We start from the raw sequence: 18353 nt of genomic DNA, 5'->3' as shown, positions 1-18353 counted from the left end.
GCTGAAACAAACAAAGACACAGCAATTGATACTCTTACATTTGGTTGTATTGCAGAGCTGCAAACAAAAAGACATGCTGTAGTACCTGCTGAGTCCCAGGGAGGGCAGCAACAGAACCATGAAGATGAGAAAAGTGTAGCATTTATGCATCGTAGTCCTATTCTCTCCTGACCTGTAGGAGCAAGAGAAAGATTTTCACACATGAAAAAGACCACCAAAGACCACCACTCTGTCCGAGTCTGGGTAGGAAACATACCGGGTCCAGTGAGCTTCGAAAAAGGCGGAGTAGTAGACAATGGTGGGGAGCAGGGCGGAGAAGGCCCACAGCAGGAGGGTGGGGAAGAACTGGGTGATGATGGGATTCTGGAGGACAGAGAGGTGGAGAGATGATGGATGTGCATCGATAGTAGGAGTGGTGAAGCCTCCGGCCTCGGCACGATGCTTCAGGACTAACAATCGTTCATTAGATTAGGTCGATTCTCTCTCTCTGAAACCAGCGCTACAAGTAAAAAAGGGGAAGCACTCACATTGAGGTACTCCACAGGTTTGGTAACGTTGAACTTGTCCATGGTGGAGATGATGATGGCCGGGGTGGTGAGGAAGAAGAGGAGGAGGAAGAGGACACAGTTGATGATGAAGCAGCGGAGCCACCAGGAGACTCCTCCCACCGACAGATGCTCCCTGTGGGTGGAGGTCATGCAGCGGTTAGCCTGACACTGAGCCATGACCCGCGGCTATGGACACAGCTGGCCGGTAAACTGATATACTGAAGCTCACAGATTCGGATAGTCATCTGGACTGAGATGGTCTCTTCTATGTGGGCTGAAATCTAAGTCTTCTTCAGCCTGATATTAAGAACATTCAAAAATCAATGCGTCTCCATTAATTAGTGCAGTTATATTGCTGGATATTTATAACCACAAACCTTTGCTACAGATCACATTCAGCAGTTTGTGGGCAGAATGCGAGATTTTAATTGTGACCTTCTTACCAGTAGACATTTTGTGGATCTGGGGCGTAGCTGACAGTCCAGCTGTGTGTGTGGAGGTCATTGCTGAAGCGAGAGGACTTGGGCTCCCGGTGGCAATCGCAGCCCTGACACTTGCAAGCGTTGAAGTCCTTCAGGATCCTGAGAAGGGCCATCCATCCCAACAAAAGGTCAGAGGTTACAGTGGGACAAGAGGCGGAGAACATACCATGATGCCAAATCAAAAACTATCTCACAAATGTGGATTCATAGATTTAACCAGTCACAAAGTCACTTACATAGCAGTCATGGCCTCGTTCTGGAAGGTGACAAAGGCCATTCCTAAGGGTTTGCTGTTGACCTTCTCTCTCTCCTTCCTATATTCCTCCTTCAGTTTTGACTCCAGCTTGGTATAGTAGCTCACAGCCTCTTCCTATGGGAGAGATGACAATCTAGTCAGGATCTGATTTATTAGTAGTAGTAGTAGTATTATTAATAATAATACTATTTCTTTAAGGTTTACTTGAATCATGACAGTCCGTCTCCCCGAGGTTCAAATACACATACTTAATTCCTACTATGTAGGTAGAAACATCAATGTCAAACTACGACTTGTCTTCTAGATGTACCGTAATAATTGTTTAAATTGCACGATAGTCCTTTTGAATGAGATGCGAATACATGATCAGCATGGGCAGTGTTCAGGACTACTTAAAATCAGACTAAACAATCTGATATAGAATAGTTGGTGTTGCATATCAGCAGCAAGACTTTCTGGCCATAATAGTGCCCCTGCCTAACGTATTAACTATATTATAAACGTATATATTTATGAATGTGTGTGAACAGTGGTTCATGAAATGTTGATGTTGTTCATGGATGGTTGATGTTCCCCATCAAAAATAATAATAATAATAATTTCACGAATGTCAAACCTGGTTCACTGCATGCTGATTAACAGCATTAAACAATGCTGGAGTACTGAGTATTGTGCTGGTTTGGCATCCTTGATGGTAATAGCGATTAGCGAGTAAATCAGTAGTTATGGTGCGGCACGCTACACACCACACGTGCGACTAACTACACTCAGAGACTTTGCTGAAAGAGATCGCTGTTGCGGAACCGGTTGCTCTTTAGTTTGTGAATCAAAAGGTCATGGGGTTAGTTACATCAAAAGGTAGCGCTAAATTCTAACATTACTTGCACTCGCCATATTTTCCCCCCAAATCAATTTTCCGCATCTAACCATCCAGTATGCGACTCGTGGCCTTACAGCTATACATACGCACAGCTGGCTGGTGCTGCTCTTAATGCATTACAGCTATTATCAGTTCCTAGCCATTTCACAGTTTATCGACTGTGGACAGAGACAAATGTGGAAAAGTCAGTACATGGCAACATGATGACAAACACCAAGTACAGACTAACAATGTAGATAATAGATGTTTAGATCTGGTTCACGAATGATCTGAAAAGTATGTGGGCCTCAACGCGTTACCCTGTAGACATGTTTTTCCTGCTTGTTGGGCCCCACCTCTCGACAAATATCTATGTCAACGGCAGTCACACTTCCTTATCAACCAGCAAAACACCGTCGGTAACAGCTGGCAGACAGTGGCAGATAAACATGCGCGGGGACCGTCTAACTGCAAAATAGCATTTCATAAGTGGGTCATATCGTGTGTTGTAAACAAGCTCTGGTCCGACCTGCTCGCAGCCTTTGATGACACAGCAGCAGAGGTGTCCACAGGGCTTGGGGTTGATCATGGTGGGGATGTGCTCCTTGGTCTGCAGGTCACTGAAGAACTTCTTGCTGCGCTCGGTCTTCTTCCTGCGTACGACAAAAGATCATCGCCGTTGTCACGCACAACCACTTCGACCGTATGAACGGGAGGACAAAGGTGCGGTAATTGACAAGACTGTTGTTACCTTTCAGAGTTCAGGTACATCAGCTTGGCCACATTGTAACAGATACGAGCCTCTAGCACAACACAGTTTTCATACCCCTGCCTATGAAAGAGAGGGGGAGGGAGGGAGACAGAGAGAGAGTAAGATTGGATCACATTTCTACAAGCCTAAACGTACTTCAACGCATTCCTGACAAGAGCAGCAGGCACAGGAAGTCAAATGCTTTCCTCAAGATGATTATTTAAATGTGTTTGTATCTTGTGGTGCGTTCCTTTATCGCAAAATAACTAGGATGTGGAGGCTAAATGACGTCACATCCATTTTGTTAGCGTTCCATTTGCCGAAAACTGGAGCTGGGAAGTTCACTGTTGCGAGTCAGCTCTTGCTCAGATCCAGTCGCTAGCCAGGCTAGCCATTGTTAGCAATAACAGTTGATAACATGGCATTTTGCGGCATTTTGCGCATACAAACACTCCAGCAACATGTCGTCCACACAGATAGAAGTTAGGCAGTGCTGTGTGTGTACAGCTGATTTAATGAGACACAAACAAGACAGAAGTGCTAATAAACAACATTTACTACGATTATAACTACTGTTGTTGCGCGGAGCAGCCATCTTGGATTTTTGAGGTCGGGGCTGCTGAGGCTCCTACGAGTTTGGAACGGGAAATACCAGCTCTGGTGACGTCACCGCCCCAGCTCATGACCTTTGAACCGTAAGATTACCAGTTCCAAGTTATAAAGGAATGCACAATTGTTCTTTGGGGGGGGGGGGGTTGAAGATTCCATTAGAGAGGGTAGTTCAGGTACAGATGGATTGTTGGTGTGTAGGACAGAGAGTGCTGGAGCAGAGGTAAGATTTGAGTTAATATTACTTTAGGAGGTGAAGCAACCACTCCTTCCCCCGATCTTAGAGCATCCTGACACATGACTTGCATGATCCTGCTCATCTGGCTCCTATTAGGGACAATTACATAACATAGAGCCTGCTATTGTCTGGTCCCAGCCGAGTCAGGACAGCCCCAGTTTAACAGGAAGAACATGGCTCTCATCAAGCCTAATACTGTTACTGCACAGCTCACTGCCATGCCAACAGAGCAAGTGTGCCACTTTTCTTTTTTTAAGTGACCACTATGAATTCTACATTTTTGCTATATAGACCTTATTCGCTAACCCCGGACGGCGCCATATTGTTGACATACCGTCCTGCAGCTGCACTATAGTAACGGCCTTATTGTTGTTTCTGTTCCATTACAAAATAGCGATAGTGATGACAGCAATAAAAACCCCAGAGTTGTTGTTTGTATGCTGCCGTTAATGCCTGTAATAATAAACAAAAGAAGAAACGAGGTGAACAGACTTTGCTGTGAGGAGCTGTCAGAAACTTTCACCTGTCTCTCCTAACTATCCACACATCTCCTGTGCTGCTGACGTATCCTCCGTCTCGCTCCCTTCACGTCTGTGGACGGTAGAGATAGAAACAAACCACGGGGACTTTATTGCTGTCATTACTACAGCCATGCCTAACGCAGGTCACCATCCGAACACAATTGGAACGATACAGGTAACGCTAACGGCGGCTAGCTTCCTATAAACGCTGCTCTCACATATAGGTTGTCACTTAAAGCTGCAGCGCTATGTCGACAATATGGCGGCGGTGGGCGCGCCCGTACGTGAGTGACGTCAATCGAATAAGGTCTATACTAAACCACAGAGACAGGAAACCGGTGCTTACTCAAAGTGCAGCTTGATGTTCTTCTCCTCGGCATATTTGGAGATTCCATTGACAAATAAAGTGCGTTTCACCTGCGTGGAGGAGATGGAGACAGGGAAGTCATTAGTGACAGCATTCAAAACTGTGTGTGGAGATGGAGACAGGGAAGTCATTATTGACAGCATTCAAAACTGTGTGTGGAGATGGCAGAGATGCTTGTGATGCCGTGGGAAGGTCAAGTGTCCACATATAGCTCAAGTAAGAAGAGTGTGGAGCAGAGGTTGCGCTAGACTTTCGCCTTGTCCGTCATAACCATTTCCTCATCAATTATTACCCATCATTTTGTTATTATTATTATGACGATGAGACAGCCTATTTAATAGCATTTCATTTTCCAAAACTATCGATCACAATAACATGTAGGCCTAATACACAGAAGAACAAAGATTTTTTTAAAGCTTCATAGTTCAACGAAAATATGTTATGCTTTAAATCTAAAATGGTTCATGGATTACATTCTAATCTGACAAACCTATCAATTTGAAAGTGAAGCACGTTACCGTGGAAACAATTAAGCTTAGCCCAAAATCACAAATCAGAATGAGGGGGTCCCCGCTATATTTTCTATCTTGTAAGGGGTCCTTGGCTGAAAAACATTTGAGAACCTCTGCTCGAGGGGATTTCTAAATCTCACCTGCATTATCGGCCTTTTTCACAGCTGCCATTTTGTGTCTAAAAGGCAGGGTAAACAAACACAGGTGCAACCAACTCATTAATTAGGGCCCCAGCACTCGAACGCCTAACTGGACTGGAAGTTGGAAACCCTAATTAATGTTTTGGTGCAAAATGTGTTAGTTCCTGCCTTTTAGACACAAAATGGCTGCTGTGAAAAATGCTCAATTGCTTCTCCTCTTGTGTTTCTGCTGCTTTGTTTGATCATGCAAAAGAAAGGGGGAAAAAAGGCAGTGGCCATTGTGCCTAAACAGGCAAATATGAACACCACAATTGTACAGAATTAGACAATTACAATTAAAATATGAACAAACCATTTACAAGAAATTAAATTGAACTAATTAATGTGCGGTAGCCTGAACTCAAACCTTCCTCCTCGTCCGCATGGACTTAAACTGGGTGCTCGCTTAAGCGTAATCAAACGCACACTGCAGAGGTCATTAGGTTTGTTTTAATTTGGTTCTGAAGGCTGAACCTGCGCCAAGTCAGCGAGACTGTCTGAACGGGGGGGGTTTCCCCGACCATGCCAGCACGAGCTTCACCAGGGGCCAATCCTGCAGCGTGCGCCCTCCTCTCCTCTCCTCTCCTCCTCTCCTCTCTCCTCTCCTCCTGCACCAGGAGCATGGCTGCTGTACCCACAGACAGAACGTGCTCCAAGGTACAGAATGAGCACGTCGGGGGAGAAATGTTCCCCGAGTTCAAAACTAATGTGTCGACCATTACAGCACGACTACCAGGGTGGGAAGTTCGTCATTTTAGGGGCGTGGCCATTTGGCCTTCAGCGTCCCCATTTCTTTTTTAGGGCACAAGGCCACATGCCAGGGCACAAAGGCCATTGCTCTATTGACATCGTGAAGAGAGATCTTTCTGAAATGTGTGTTAAAATGAGCCAATTGGCACATTGGCCATGGCAACGGAGGCCATGGCCTCATGGCCTCTGTGTAATAGACCCTTTTCACAGGGGCCATTTTGTGTCGAAAAGGCAGGGTAAACACAGGTGCAAGCAAAACAGTAATGAGGGTTTCCAACTTCTAAGCATAGAAGTTGGAAACCCTCATTAGTGTTTTGCCACAAAATGGCCCCCGTGAAAAGGGTCTATCCGCACCCTGACGACTACTGGTTAATAACGTAGTAGGATATTCAAATGAATGTGTAATTACCGTCGGGGAAGGACAGCCTGCAGAGTTTTCCGTCATTGATAAAAACATTTGGTAAAAGACTGAAGATATTGAGTTAACGTGACCACTGGTGTGTGTGTGTGTGTGTGTGTGTGGGGGGGGTGTATGTACTGGAAGCATGCCACCCACCAGGTCATCCTCCTTGTAGTGCATCTTGGACGTGTGCCGCCTCATGCTGTACACCGTCAGTAACAGGTAGAGGAATGCAAAGGTGGTGTGCAGCCAGAGCAGCGGGGCACTGGGGACACACAAAGGTTTAGTCTCGCTCTTAGACACGCAATAGACAGCCAAGGTGAACGTCACTTCCTGCTTCAGCACTGTACCGGAGATTTTCTCCCGCAATTTATTTCCCCATAGACATTTTTGTAAAATGCTTATAAAAATAGTTTTACTTGGTCAAACCAAACGGTTCAGCTAGATTTAGAATCGGGAGAGACCGTAGAACATTTCACTCAGACCAAAACTTAAAAAAAGTTTTTTACATTTTGGTCAGAGTGAAATGTTATGCGATCTCTCCTGTTTCTAAATATATTATATTGGTTTGACCAAGTAAAACAATTTTTATAAGCATTTTACGAAATGTCTATGGGAAAATACAGTATATGGCGGATGAAAATCTCTGGTACAGTGATGAAGCAGGAAGTGACGTTCCACTTTGGCTTCTCTATATCTGGATGTTTAAATGAAGGGATAGCAGAAGAATGACTCACTTGACATCTAAATTGGCTATAGTGGTTCTCCCAAAACTGTAGGCGTTGTTTTCTGTCAGAAAGATAAGAAACAACACATTTCACTTCGTGGAGGAACAGTACATGTGGTTTCCATTTCCCAATAAGCAGAGATAATGCATGTGTTCATAGAGGTCAGAAGTATATTAATGTCATACAGTACAGGACAAAGACTGCACAAGATCTCTAATTAAGGTAGGGGTTAACTGGGCTTAATTGGACCAGCATGGTAAAGACTATAAATACTCATTAATAAGAGGTTGTTGAAAGTTTGCACACATTTGATTATCAATAACATGTGCACTCTGATGACAGGTCGTTTATTTAGAAGAAGTTATATTTGATCCAATACTAAGGCAATAAAAAGGACGATCAAATGATTCTTTCTTTTTCTTATTAAAAGCAAAAAGTTCTCCCAATTTTATTTGGCCAATTCCCCATTGCTCCGCCCCCTCTGCTGATCTGGGAAGAGCCGTAGACTAGCGCATGCTTCCTCCGACACATGTGCAGTCGCCAGCTGCTTCTTTCCCCCCTGACAGCGAGGCGTTTCAACGGGCAGGAAGTAGCGCGTGAGAGGATCGCGCTATTCCCCCGGCAATTGTCTGGCGTTAATTCCTCATCAACTCACCAAGTAGGTTTCCAGAGAAGTTCACGGGCAAGACGATGCCCACGGAGAGCACGCCGATCACTACCAACAGGCCGATGATGTGACGCTGGAAGGACAAGTAATGCACTGCGTCCTCGCCACACTTCTCCCTGATCTCCTCGTCCCTACGGAGACAACCAACACAAGTCAGCATCTCAACGCACACGGTCATGTCGTCAAATAATCTTCATTCAGTCGCATCCAAGACATAATAATATTATTCAGTAATAATCCGCTTTGAGCTACTTTTGTCTAATGTCTGCTATGTAATAATCCAATGCGTCGTAGGATTGACTCACTTGATGCGGAAGATGGCCGTCAGCCAGGAGCAGAAGCCCTAAAGCGGAAGAGAGGGCAGAGAATTGAGACATGCTAACTAGTTTTCACGTGGAGCACAGCGTTAGACGAACGGGCACCGAGCCGAGGACACCGCGGAGTTAATCCTGTGGGAACAATGGCCGACTCACCGTGTCTCTCTGATCGATGTCCACCGAGCTGGAAACGGAGGTGAGGCGCTCGTAGCGTTCCGGCGTGTCGGACGTCATGGCAGAGGCCACGCTGTGCACACAAAAACATGGCAGGCAGAGGATTTTGCATGGTGTGTTACACAACTTCTCCAACAACACTACCACCACAGACGGTAAGGGAATGTTAGTTTTGTTCTGTCTCGGCACGCGGGGATTATCATCAATGAGGTAGAGTCGAAAACATAACACGAACACACACACACACACACACACACACACACACACACACACACACACACACACACACACACACACACACACACACACACACACACACACACACACACACACACACACACACACAGGGTGAGTTCTACAGAAGAAACCACAGAAACACCACCAAGAGAAGACACACTCGCCCACCCCTGTCCAGCAGAGCCTCCGATTCGACAGCACAATTTAGGGATGGGACAAAATATCAAAATATTCGTATACTTCCTCTTGCGATACATTATCGACACACTGGCAGCCATATCGTGATACCATATCATGACGGCAGCCATATCGTGATACTGTATCGTCGTGACATTTATCCTGAAATGAATGCGTGATTTTTTTGCATTCATTTATGCATTTTGTTTTTTTTCTCTCAACTTAATTTGCAGATTGAAACAATTTTAGTGAGGTATTATTTTTGTATCCTTCTTTTAAACATTTTAACTTCCTTTAAAAATGTTAACTTCACACGTGGAGTTGTGGACAAATTGCAGTCAGAATGTGTGTGTTAAAGAGATACTATACAGTATGCACTTTAATGTACATTGTTTCATGTCAATTCTGTGAATTAAGTGGATAAATACATAATTCCTGCTTTTTGCCTTTTTAGGGGTATTTTGTTCCTCTTCAATTTACACAAATAGTGTGATGTATCGTAGATTAAATATCCTGCAATGTATCTCTATCGCAGAATCGCTGTATCATCATGATACTATCGTGATCGGGGGCCAAGTATCGTGATAATGTAGTATTGTATTGTATATATTGTAGACAGTTATTGTATATGGTTACTCTGCGATTCCCCACCCCTAACAAAGATCGCAAAGATCAACGTGAAGTAGTGCACAACCAATTTGCTTGTACTCCTCAAGGAGGCCCTGTCAGATAGATAGTAAATGGAAAAGATGAGCTAAGACACATGGCTCTGCTGGAATTCCGATGGCGTTGAACTACATTACAGGATGACGCCACCTGGGGCGGGCGGGGCTCTATACGTTCTCTAATGGAATGAGGAGAGAGAGAGAGAGAGCCGGCGGCGGCTATAATAATTCACCGTCAGCCTCTCTCTCCCGCATTCCTCAGAGAAACGAGCTGGGCTCATCTGGGGGCTCTAGCAGACAGACACAGTTGAGCCATGTTAGGGCCTGTCTACCAGACAGAGTGTTACCTCTCCCCGCAAGCGTCCTGCATGTGCGCCTCATGCGTCGCGCTCACGCAGAAGAAGGAGGCCGTGCTTTGACAAAGAAGGTCAACAACACAACAGATTAGCACACGCAGATCTCATTAGGATGGTGTGAGTGACAAGACACACCCAACAGCAGAAGAAGAAGAACAACAGACTGATAAGGAGGAGGAGGGGGGGGATGGGAGAATAGTTAGGAGCCGGGCACCGGAGATACGCCTGGAGGAGAGGAAGAAGAGAAAAACCACTACAACCACCGACGGTTAGAAAGAAGCTAACAACCCACGGCGGCCTAGGTAGAATGGAAGAGAGTTATGAGTTAGATAACGAGACATAGGGTAAGAGAGAGAGAGGTAGTGAGACTAGCATATGGGGGGAGAGAACATACTATTCCCGATCATCCAAGCGGCTGTAGCGCTGATCCATCCTTCTGGTGAAGAAGAGAGAAAAAACAAAATGTCCTCAGCGTGGGTTTAGAGGAGGAACTGATCTTGCTTGTCGGTATGGTTTTGACAAACCAAAGCTTTTTTGCTGAGCTCAGACAGCGGTGAAACAATTACAAACATCATGCAACTGTAGTCTGTATGTCAAAGGGCTATCCACATATTACACCACACGCAGTATACCAACAACCACTATATCTATCCACTTTGGCATACTACATTGTCTGAGTCATCATCTCTGAGCCTTTTGTTTCCGAGACCCATAACTTCACTGTACACAATTAACAGAGATGCTCACAAGTCATTTTTTGCAAGTCCAAGTCAAGTCTCAAATCTTTGGTCACAAGTCCAAGTCAAGTCTCAAGTCTTTGAGGGGCAAGTCCAAGTCAAGTCTCAAGTCTTTGAGGGGCAAGTCCAAGTCAAGTCTCAAGTCTTTGAGGGGCAAGTCCAAGTCAAGTCTCAAGTCTTTGGTCACAAGTCCAAGTCAAGTCTCAAGTCTTTGAGGGGCAAGTCCAAGTCAAGTCTCAAGTCTTTGGTCACAAGTCCCAAGTCTTTGAGGGGCAAGTCCAAGTCAAGTCTCAAGTCTTTGGTCACAAGTCCAAGTCAAGTCTTAAGTCTTTGAGGGGCAAGTCCAAGTCAAGTCTGAAGTCTTTGAGGGGCAAGTCCAAGTCAAGTCTGAAGTGTTTGGTCACAAGTCCAAGTCAAGTCTCAAGTCTTTGGTCACAAGTCCAAGTCAAGTCTCTGGTCACAAGTCCAAGTCAAGTCTCAAGTCTTTGGTCACAAGTCCAAGTCAAGTCTCAAGTCTTTGGTCACAAGTCCAAGTCAAGTCTCAAGTCTTTGGTCACAAGTCCAAGTCAAGTCTCAAGTATTTGAGGGGCAAGTCCAAGTCAAGTCTGAAGTCTTTGGTCACAAGTCCAAGTCAAGTCTCAAGTCTTTGGTCACAAGTCCAAGTCAAGTCTCAAGTCTTTGAGGGGCAAGTCCAAGTCAAGTCTCAAGTCTTTGGTCACAAGTCCAAGTCAAGTCTCAAGTCTTTGGTCACAAGTCCCAAGTCAAGTCTCAAGTCTTTGAGGGGCAAGTCCAAGTCAAGTCTCAAGTCTTTGGTCACAAGTCCCAAGTCAAGTCTCAAGTCTTTGAGGGGCAAGTCCAAGTCAAGTCTCAAGTCTTTGGTCACAAGTCCAAGTCAAGTCTCAAGTCTTTGGTCACAAGTCCAAGTCAAGTCTCAAGTCTTTGAGGTGCAAGTCCAAGTCAAGTCTCAAGTCTTTGAGGGGCAAGTCCAAGTCAAGTCTCAAGTCTTTGGTCACAAGTCCAAGTCAAGTCTCAAGTCCCTATGGATGAGCCTTCCATCATCTGCTGCATGCCATCCGGTCTGCTTAGAACACTGCATAGCTAGAACTAAGGAATTCAAAGCATATACTTTATTATCCTCACTCCTTCTATTCTATTAGGATAGAGTAGCAACAATGATTAGAGATGACATTAGTAGACATTTCCTTAATGTTAATTGATTAAAAAAAAATAAAAATAAAAAAAAATAAAGATTGTTCACAAGTCCCGAACCTTCAAGTCCAAGTCAAGTCTCAAGTCTTTGAGGACGAGTCTCAAGTCAAGTTTTAAGTCACTGTGTGTGCGCCTTAAGTGAGACTCAAGTCCAAGTCTCAAGTCCAAGTCTCCATCTCTGACACAATATCAAACAAAAAGCCACGATTTATGTAGCTAGGATATAATTATCAGACATCTAAAATCCCCAATCTGTCATCAGTTGATGACAAGACATTTCAAAAGACAGTCAGACACGGAGACCACGAGTCAGCACTTTTTGGCAGTGTCATGAGACAGCGGTCTAGGTTTAGTGTCTGTTACAGAAGTGACCCGCCCGCGCTGCCCCCTCTCTTCCCCATCCCACCCAGCTTCTCTCCTACTCACTCATAATGCAGCTGTACAAATAGCCGCGCTAGCTGACACATCAGACAAACAAAGAGAGCGTATGTGAGGCGATGGTGCACTGTGTCTCAGAGTCAAAGAGGCCCTGAAGCAACGTCTGATCTCTCTCTCTCTCCCTCCTGAAGTCCATCCATCCTCCGGTCCCCCCCCCTCCCCTCGCTCTCCTCCCCACATGATATAGGAATGTCAAAGGGAGCAGCTGAATCAGTCCTTGTACTTGACAGGCGTCTCTCTGGCTCCTTCCACAGAAAACGTATGTCCCTTCTGGTTATTGTTCAATATATGATATACTATACGAGCCTGGAGCCGTTTTTGCAGACATCAATCTTAAAATAGCCTCATTTATCTGGCAGCATATATAATCTTAGGATAACGAGCGGGGGAACAGCCTATGTGTCTTCTTAGACGCAGACAGTGTGGCTTTGATGTGGCCTGGGGGAAAGACACTCGAGGGAAACTGATGAGATGAATCATGATTGGTTTGTTTCTTGTTCATCCGTCGGAGCTGCCAAGCCAAACACGTGACAATGTCATGTGACTGACGATGTCATGTGACTGACGATGTCATGTGACTGACGATGTCATGGGAGTAACACTGCATTTCCAAAGTGAAACCGCTGACAGGGACCTTCCTGTCTGTGGTAGCAGAGTCCTAACACCTCGGTGCGTGCATCCCTAGTGATATATCTGCTCACGTCAGAAAAGCTCTCCACTTGCTGAATCAGCATGGTGAATTTTGCCGTATCAAGCAGGGTCAAACGGTGCTAAAATGTTGTCTTGGGCAGATAAATCCACGATGGGCACTCGGCTCACCACACACTACACTACTCGTCCTGGAACCCAGCAAGAGTAGCTGACTGTTACCACGGTAACCACTAAAGGGGATCCAAATAAACAATAATCACTGGCCAATATCTTTGTGAGACCCGAGATGCAGTCTTTGGCGTTTGCCTGTTGTCAAACTTTGTCCCTGCCGACGACCACCTTTCACCCTCTCTGACCAATCAAATCAAAGCCAAGCAATGGCTCTGTATCAAACAGACTCCTGATTGGCTGGCTTCTGGACCAGGTGCAGGGCCAGAAGAAGTCAACATTAAAGAAGAGAAGGTCAACACGTTTATTGGACAAAACCCGATGTGACGTTTCCAGCTAATGCTCTTCCAGAGGACTAATATCAAAATGTTAAACATAACTTCAACAGATTCTCTGTGTGTGTGTGTGTGTGTGCGTGTGCGTGTGTGTGCGTGCGCGCGTGTGTGTGTGTGTGTGTGTGGAGGGAGGGAGGGCAGGCCTTCAAAAGGTTCTCTTAACTGAAATTCTGTTGCACTTCATGATGGAATGTAAACTCTAAAGGGAATAAGCAAGTGTTATCTTTTTTTAGGTTGACCAGAACAATGAATGGCAGGTTAGCTTTTCAGACAGACGCTAACTACTGCATGCTAATCATGCTCCAGCATATATCACATGAACACTGAGATGCCAACAACACATACAATTTCAACCATACTGAGACAGAAAGAGCACATGTTGGGCCAGCATTGATTTTCATGATTTGCTTATTTTAAAAATGACCAATGCCAGTGTGTAGTCTGGGTACCATTTTACCCCACTTCTTCCAGGACAATATTTTCAGTGCCTAAAATGCTAATTACTTCATAATATCATCAAGGCATTAGGCCTTATAGTTTCAAAATGTAGAATATTGAAAAGGTCTACCGGTACTCATTAGCAGGTTGTAGTTTTCAAAACGAGCTTACCTGTCTGCATCGGTCACCAGGGCGAGACGCCCATAGTCCCATGCCACCTTTCGCAAGACGGAGAATACAAACAGCAGCCCCTAGAAGAGACAACGGTTGTCAAAACATGTCTTCCCATCACTTAGCACTCAGTCAGTTCTGCTCAGTGGCCAGTGGGCGGGGGGACAGACGTACTACTCACCAGGAAGCACATGAAGTCCAGGGCGAGGACAGTGGGCACGCCTCCGAAGGGCAGGCCCTGCAGCACCGTGCTGCGGATGCGGGCGGAGTAGCAGAAGTCCTTGGTGTTGTTGTTCATCTGCGCGGGGCAGATCCCCGACTCGCATGCCTGAGCCCCCAAGATGCCCATCATCAAAATCAACGCTTGGTGCATCGCTCACTGCAGCATGTTGAGTACCTGGAAGAGAGAGAGAGGGCAGCGTTAGCTAGCAGCCGCAGGCTAGTGGACCCACGCGCGCCGCACACTTGACAGGCTCGACACTTGATAAACAGCATCTGGTATAATAACAGATAAACTTGCTGAAACTACGATCTGACTGGCAGAGCTCATCATTATAACCGTCCACAGTGACATCATATCTCAAGTGTGTGACACCATCGCATCATCATCACTGTTGACATCATAGGTTGAGGCGATGTCTCGTCATAGTGGTCAGGGTGGGGTAAATTCCCCCGTTGTATCCATTCAGCAAAGTTAGAATTTAGCGGATAGCCCAGCCCAGGCAGACACGATCGGGGATTTAACCACCGCAGTAAACGCACATCTGAGCAGACGTCTTGTGTTCTGCTCTAGAATCCCCAAACCTGTACGGTAGTTTAGAGCCGCAGCACCGTCCTTTGGTGAGTCAGCCCATTGAGATGTATGGGCAGTTTTACCCCACTCGCGCACCATCGAATTGGAATTCTGCAGATTTAATCATTAAAAAAAGGCCAACTTCATTCCCCCGCGACACGCACCCTGTCCCCAGTTCAGAGACCCCACTGGTAGAGTGAAGAGGAGGAGGAGGAGGGGGAGGGGAGGATAAGCAGAAGTCGGACTCGGTTGTGTTGTTGTGAAAATGTTAAGACAAGGAAGAGAAACTTCACGTTCCTCTACCATTGCACAACCTCCCCAAGTCTGAAGCAGACTGGATCCATACAGCTCTTATGCTTGGCAGGAAAATTCTAGTTCATGAGTGGAAGTCGGCTGATTTACCCTCAGTGAATGTATGGCTCTCTCAGCTGGGGACGGTGGCAGCATATGAGAAACTCTCTCTTCGTCTCATTAACCAGTCGGAGAAATATGTTCAGAAATGGGGGAAATATCTGTACTTTGTGAATGGACTATGATGGGAAGATGTTTTATTTTATTTTATTTAAGCTGATGTTTATGCCGGGTGCATTTGCAATGGTGTTTGTGGGCTGCTGATGTGACACTGTGTTTTTCTTTTCTTTTCTTAGAATAGTGGTTAGGTTTAGTTTGATTTTTGTTTTGTATGTCTTTATTTGTTTGTTATTGTATGGTATTTGTATTTGTGGTTCTTTTGGTGTGTGGACTGTATTGTTTATGAAAATATGAATAAATAATTGATCACGTTCTTTCCTGTTTTCAGCCCAATGTGAGTAATGTTACTTCACAGTTCAACTTGTACTGTAAGTTACAAGTTCAACTGTGAATTCAACTCGCCTGTTTCCATGAAGTCGCTTCATTACAAAGGCTGCTGCTGCTGTGTTTCTCTCTCTTGATACCTGATGCAGCATTTGTGTGTGTATCCCTTTAAGACGGTCTTAAAGGGATACACACACAAATGAGGGATATACACGCAAATGCTGCATCAGGTATCAATATCAATGGGTTAATGTAATGTTAGGTTACTGAGCCCACACGAATCTCACATTTCCGCCAGTAATTCTGCCCGTTTTCTGCCAGCTAGTTAAATTCAACACACACACACACACACACACACGTTGTTGGTCGCTGAGGTGACGCTTTTCCTTTTTTTAACAATAATACAACTTCCCTTCTACTTTCACCGTAATTAATTAAGTGTGAATGTCCAGGTATAGAAGAGTGAGGTGCGACTCACCCTGACTCACAGACCTCATTTGACCTCTTGATGACCACGGCTCTGTGGGGACAGTGCCTTTGTAAACAGATAGCAGCAGTACTGCAGTGAGCCTCCACAGTGCGCTTCACTTCTCAACCAAGTATACAGCCACACAGAAAGGGGAAATCAGGACAATCCTCCTCCAGCAGACCTGCCAGCATAGAGAGCTCAGCTGGAGCCTTCACAATGTCACCACCGGCATCTAAAGTGTCACAAGCTCTGTCACGTCTCCCTGTGAGAGCAAAGCAAAGACTAACCATCCTCTACTGTAGGAGGAGGCTTTCACTTTGGAAACCTAGCCAACTCGCTCAGGAAATATATACATTTATGTAACCACGTAAACTACATAAGACTCAATTGGTAAATAGACCCTTTTCACTGGGCCATTTTGTGTCGAAAAGGCAGAATAAACACAGGTGCAAGCAAAACACTAATGAGGGTTTCCAAATTCCAATCATGGAAGTTGGAAACCCTCATTAGTGTTTTGCTTGCACCTGTGTTTACACTGCCTTTTTGACACAAAATGGCCCCCGTGAGAAGGGTCTATTGGTTGAATTGGTTCTGAGACTTAAGGCTGTTACACACCAAGAGCGATGCGAATATACAGCACAAAATTGGCGATGCGAATATTGACCCACCTGTCAATCACAGCAACAGACGACGTGTACACGTCGGAAAGAGAAATTCAGAAAAATCGACCTTGGTAACGCTCAGCGCAACTTCGCCGTCGGTATGCACGGTTGCATGAACTGATATAGGTTCGGAAAATATTATTGACGTGCAAATTAAATGGACGAAAAAAACGCTCCCGATGTGTAAGGACCTTTAGCCTGAATAGATAGCGCTCAAACAACAAACCAATCGATAGCTTTTCGTCACCCGGTGATGCATGAACAGCAGTTTGGTCGAATGCACAACACGCTCCACACAGATGCACCTTGGAGTGAGGAAATATCAGAGCTCTCATGCTGATCGAATCAACTGTCCCAACAGAATTGGTACAAGAAACACTTGTTCCAATTCAGACGTGAAGCCAACTCACGTGACATGAGGCAGAGCACGGACGCAACTGACTTTATATCGCCAATCCTTAAGAGAAAAGTTGCATTTCGTTTATTGTAAGTAGCCTACCTGAAAACGTCTTTTTTCTCCTTCCCCATCATGCAGTAGATATACTGTATAGGATATTAATAATCATGTAGAAGGTGATGTGTCACACTGAAGGAAGGCCAGGCTGTGTGCTACTCATGAGGAAGAGGAGTGGGTGTGGGTCTGGAGAGTGTGTGACTGTTTGCACAAGCTTCACTGCTATACTTGTACCCTTCGACCCACTATTACCGGCATTCGCCATCACCACGCTGCTCATCTGCCCCAACACTAACTCATTCTCCTCGCCCTGGAATGCTGTGACATCACTGGAGAGGGCCGCCGGCTGCTGGAGCGGAACAATAGACCCGATAGAGACCAGAGGGTTCAAATGGACCAGTCTCATCCCATGGAGGACACAACAGAACCGCCCCGCCCCACCCCCGCGGTGCCTTACATTAAAACAAACGACACCGCTTCACATCCTGGACCCGTGGACATGTAACTCTCACGCCGCTGGGACAGTCAACACAGACATCATCAAAGCTCATTACTACTACTACTACACTGCATCAAATAGGCCACGCCCATGTAGGGCTGCACAATTAACCGAATTCGAAATGGCAATATGGCCAAGTGCAATATCCAATTATTAATTAGTATTAATAATTAATATTAATATTAATGATCAATTATTTGATAAAGGTAAAACTGTCACAACATACCATTAAATGAAGCATAGTGGTGCTACAGAGATGCCCCGGCCTACAAATCATATTGTCCAGAAGGGATGGAACATGCTTGTTTGGTACGGCCAACTTCCACAGGCAGAACCTGGGGTTGTGCGATGTCAACCAAAAATAGCCATCGCAATGGTTCCACGGTGAAACATCGCGATGGACGATGGCATCGTCATTGACGGGGTGGGATTAATGAAGGATTTATTAAGTCGTGACGTTGCGGTGCCGTTTGGCTGCGCTGCACGTTCACGTTTACAACAGGACAGCTGAGCTCTACGTGTCATGACGAGCGACCAGCGGGCTTGGATAGCCTACAGCTAGAGATGCACCGAGCCACATTTTTTCAGTTCCGATCCGATTCCGCTACCCCGAATTTGGATATCTGCCGATACCGATACCGATACCGACACCAGAGCTCTTGGCAACTCTCCCAAGGAGCTGCAGCCTCCATAGTAGCTCGCTCCTACTGTGACCAGTTAAGCCCAATTTATGCTTCGTCT

General features: G+C 45.5%; 1 protein-coding gene across 2 annotated transcripts in view; it reads right to left on the bottom strand.

The window, feature by feature from the left end:
• LOC310796464 (CSC1-like protein 2) overlaps positions 1–18353 on the bottom strand; it is a 40357-nt gene that overhangs the window by 9699 nt on the left and 12305 nt on the right. Inside the window, exons 2-17 of one of the 2 annotated variants that reach the window (XM_083658648.1) lie at positions 14122–14337; positions 13941–14020; positions 10188–10229; positions 8341–8431; positions 8173–8210; positions 7856–7998; positions 7210–7261; positions 6629–6737; positions 4611–4681; positions 2897–2977; positions 2675–2798; positions 1267–1400; positions 992–1129; positions 528–681; positions 257–363; positions 86–172 (exon numbers count right to left, since the gene is read on the bottom strand). In XM_083658648.1, the coding sequence (XP_083514774.1) occupies positions 86–172; positions 257–363; positions 528–681; positions 992–1129; positions 1267–1400; positions 2675–2798; positions 2897–2977; positions 4611–4681; positions 6629–6737; positions 7210–7261; positions 7856–7998; positions 8173–8210; positions 8341–8431; positions 10188–10229; positions 13941–14020; positions 14122–14313 (1643 nt within the window). In that variant the 5' untranslated portion in view covers positions 14314–14337. The remainder of the gene's footprint in view (positions 1–85; positions 173–256; positions 364–527; positions 682–991; positions 1130–1266; positions 1401–2674; positions 2799–2896; positions 2978–4610; positions 4682–6628; positions 6738–7209; positions 7262–7855; positions 7999–8172; positions 8211–8340; positions 8432–10187; positions 10230–13940; positions 14021–14121; positions 14338–18353) is intronic. The other variant, XM_083658649.1, reaches the window with a different exon arrangement.

This window comes from Poromitra crassiceps (genome assembly GCF_964638095.1).
Source record: "Poromitra crassiceps genome assembly, chromosome: 22".
In the NCBI taxonomy this organism is placed as follows: domain Eukaryota; kingdom Metazoa; phylum Chordata; class Actinopteri; order Beryciformes; family Melamphaidae; genus Poromitra; species Poromitra crassiceps.
This window is presented reverse-complemented; position numbering and strand designations above follow the sequence as displayed.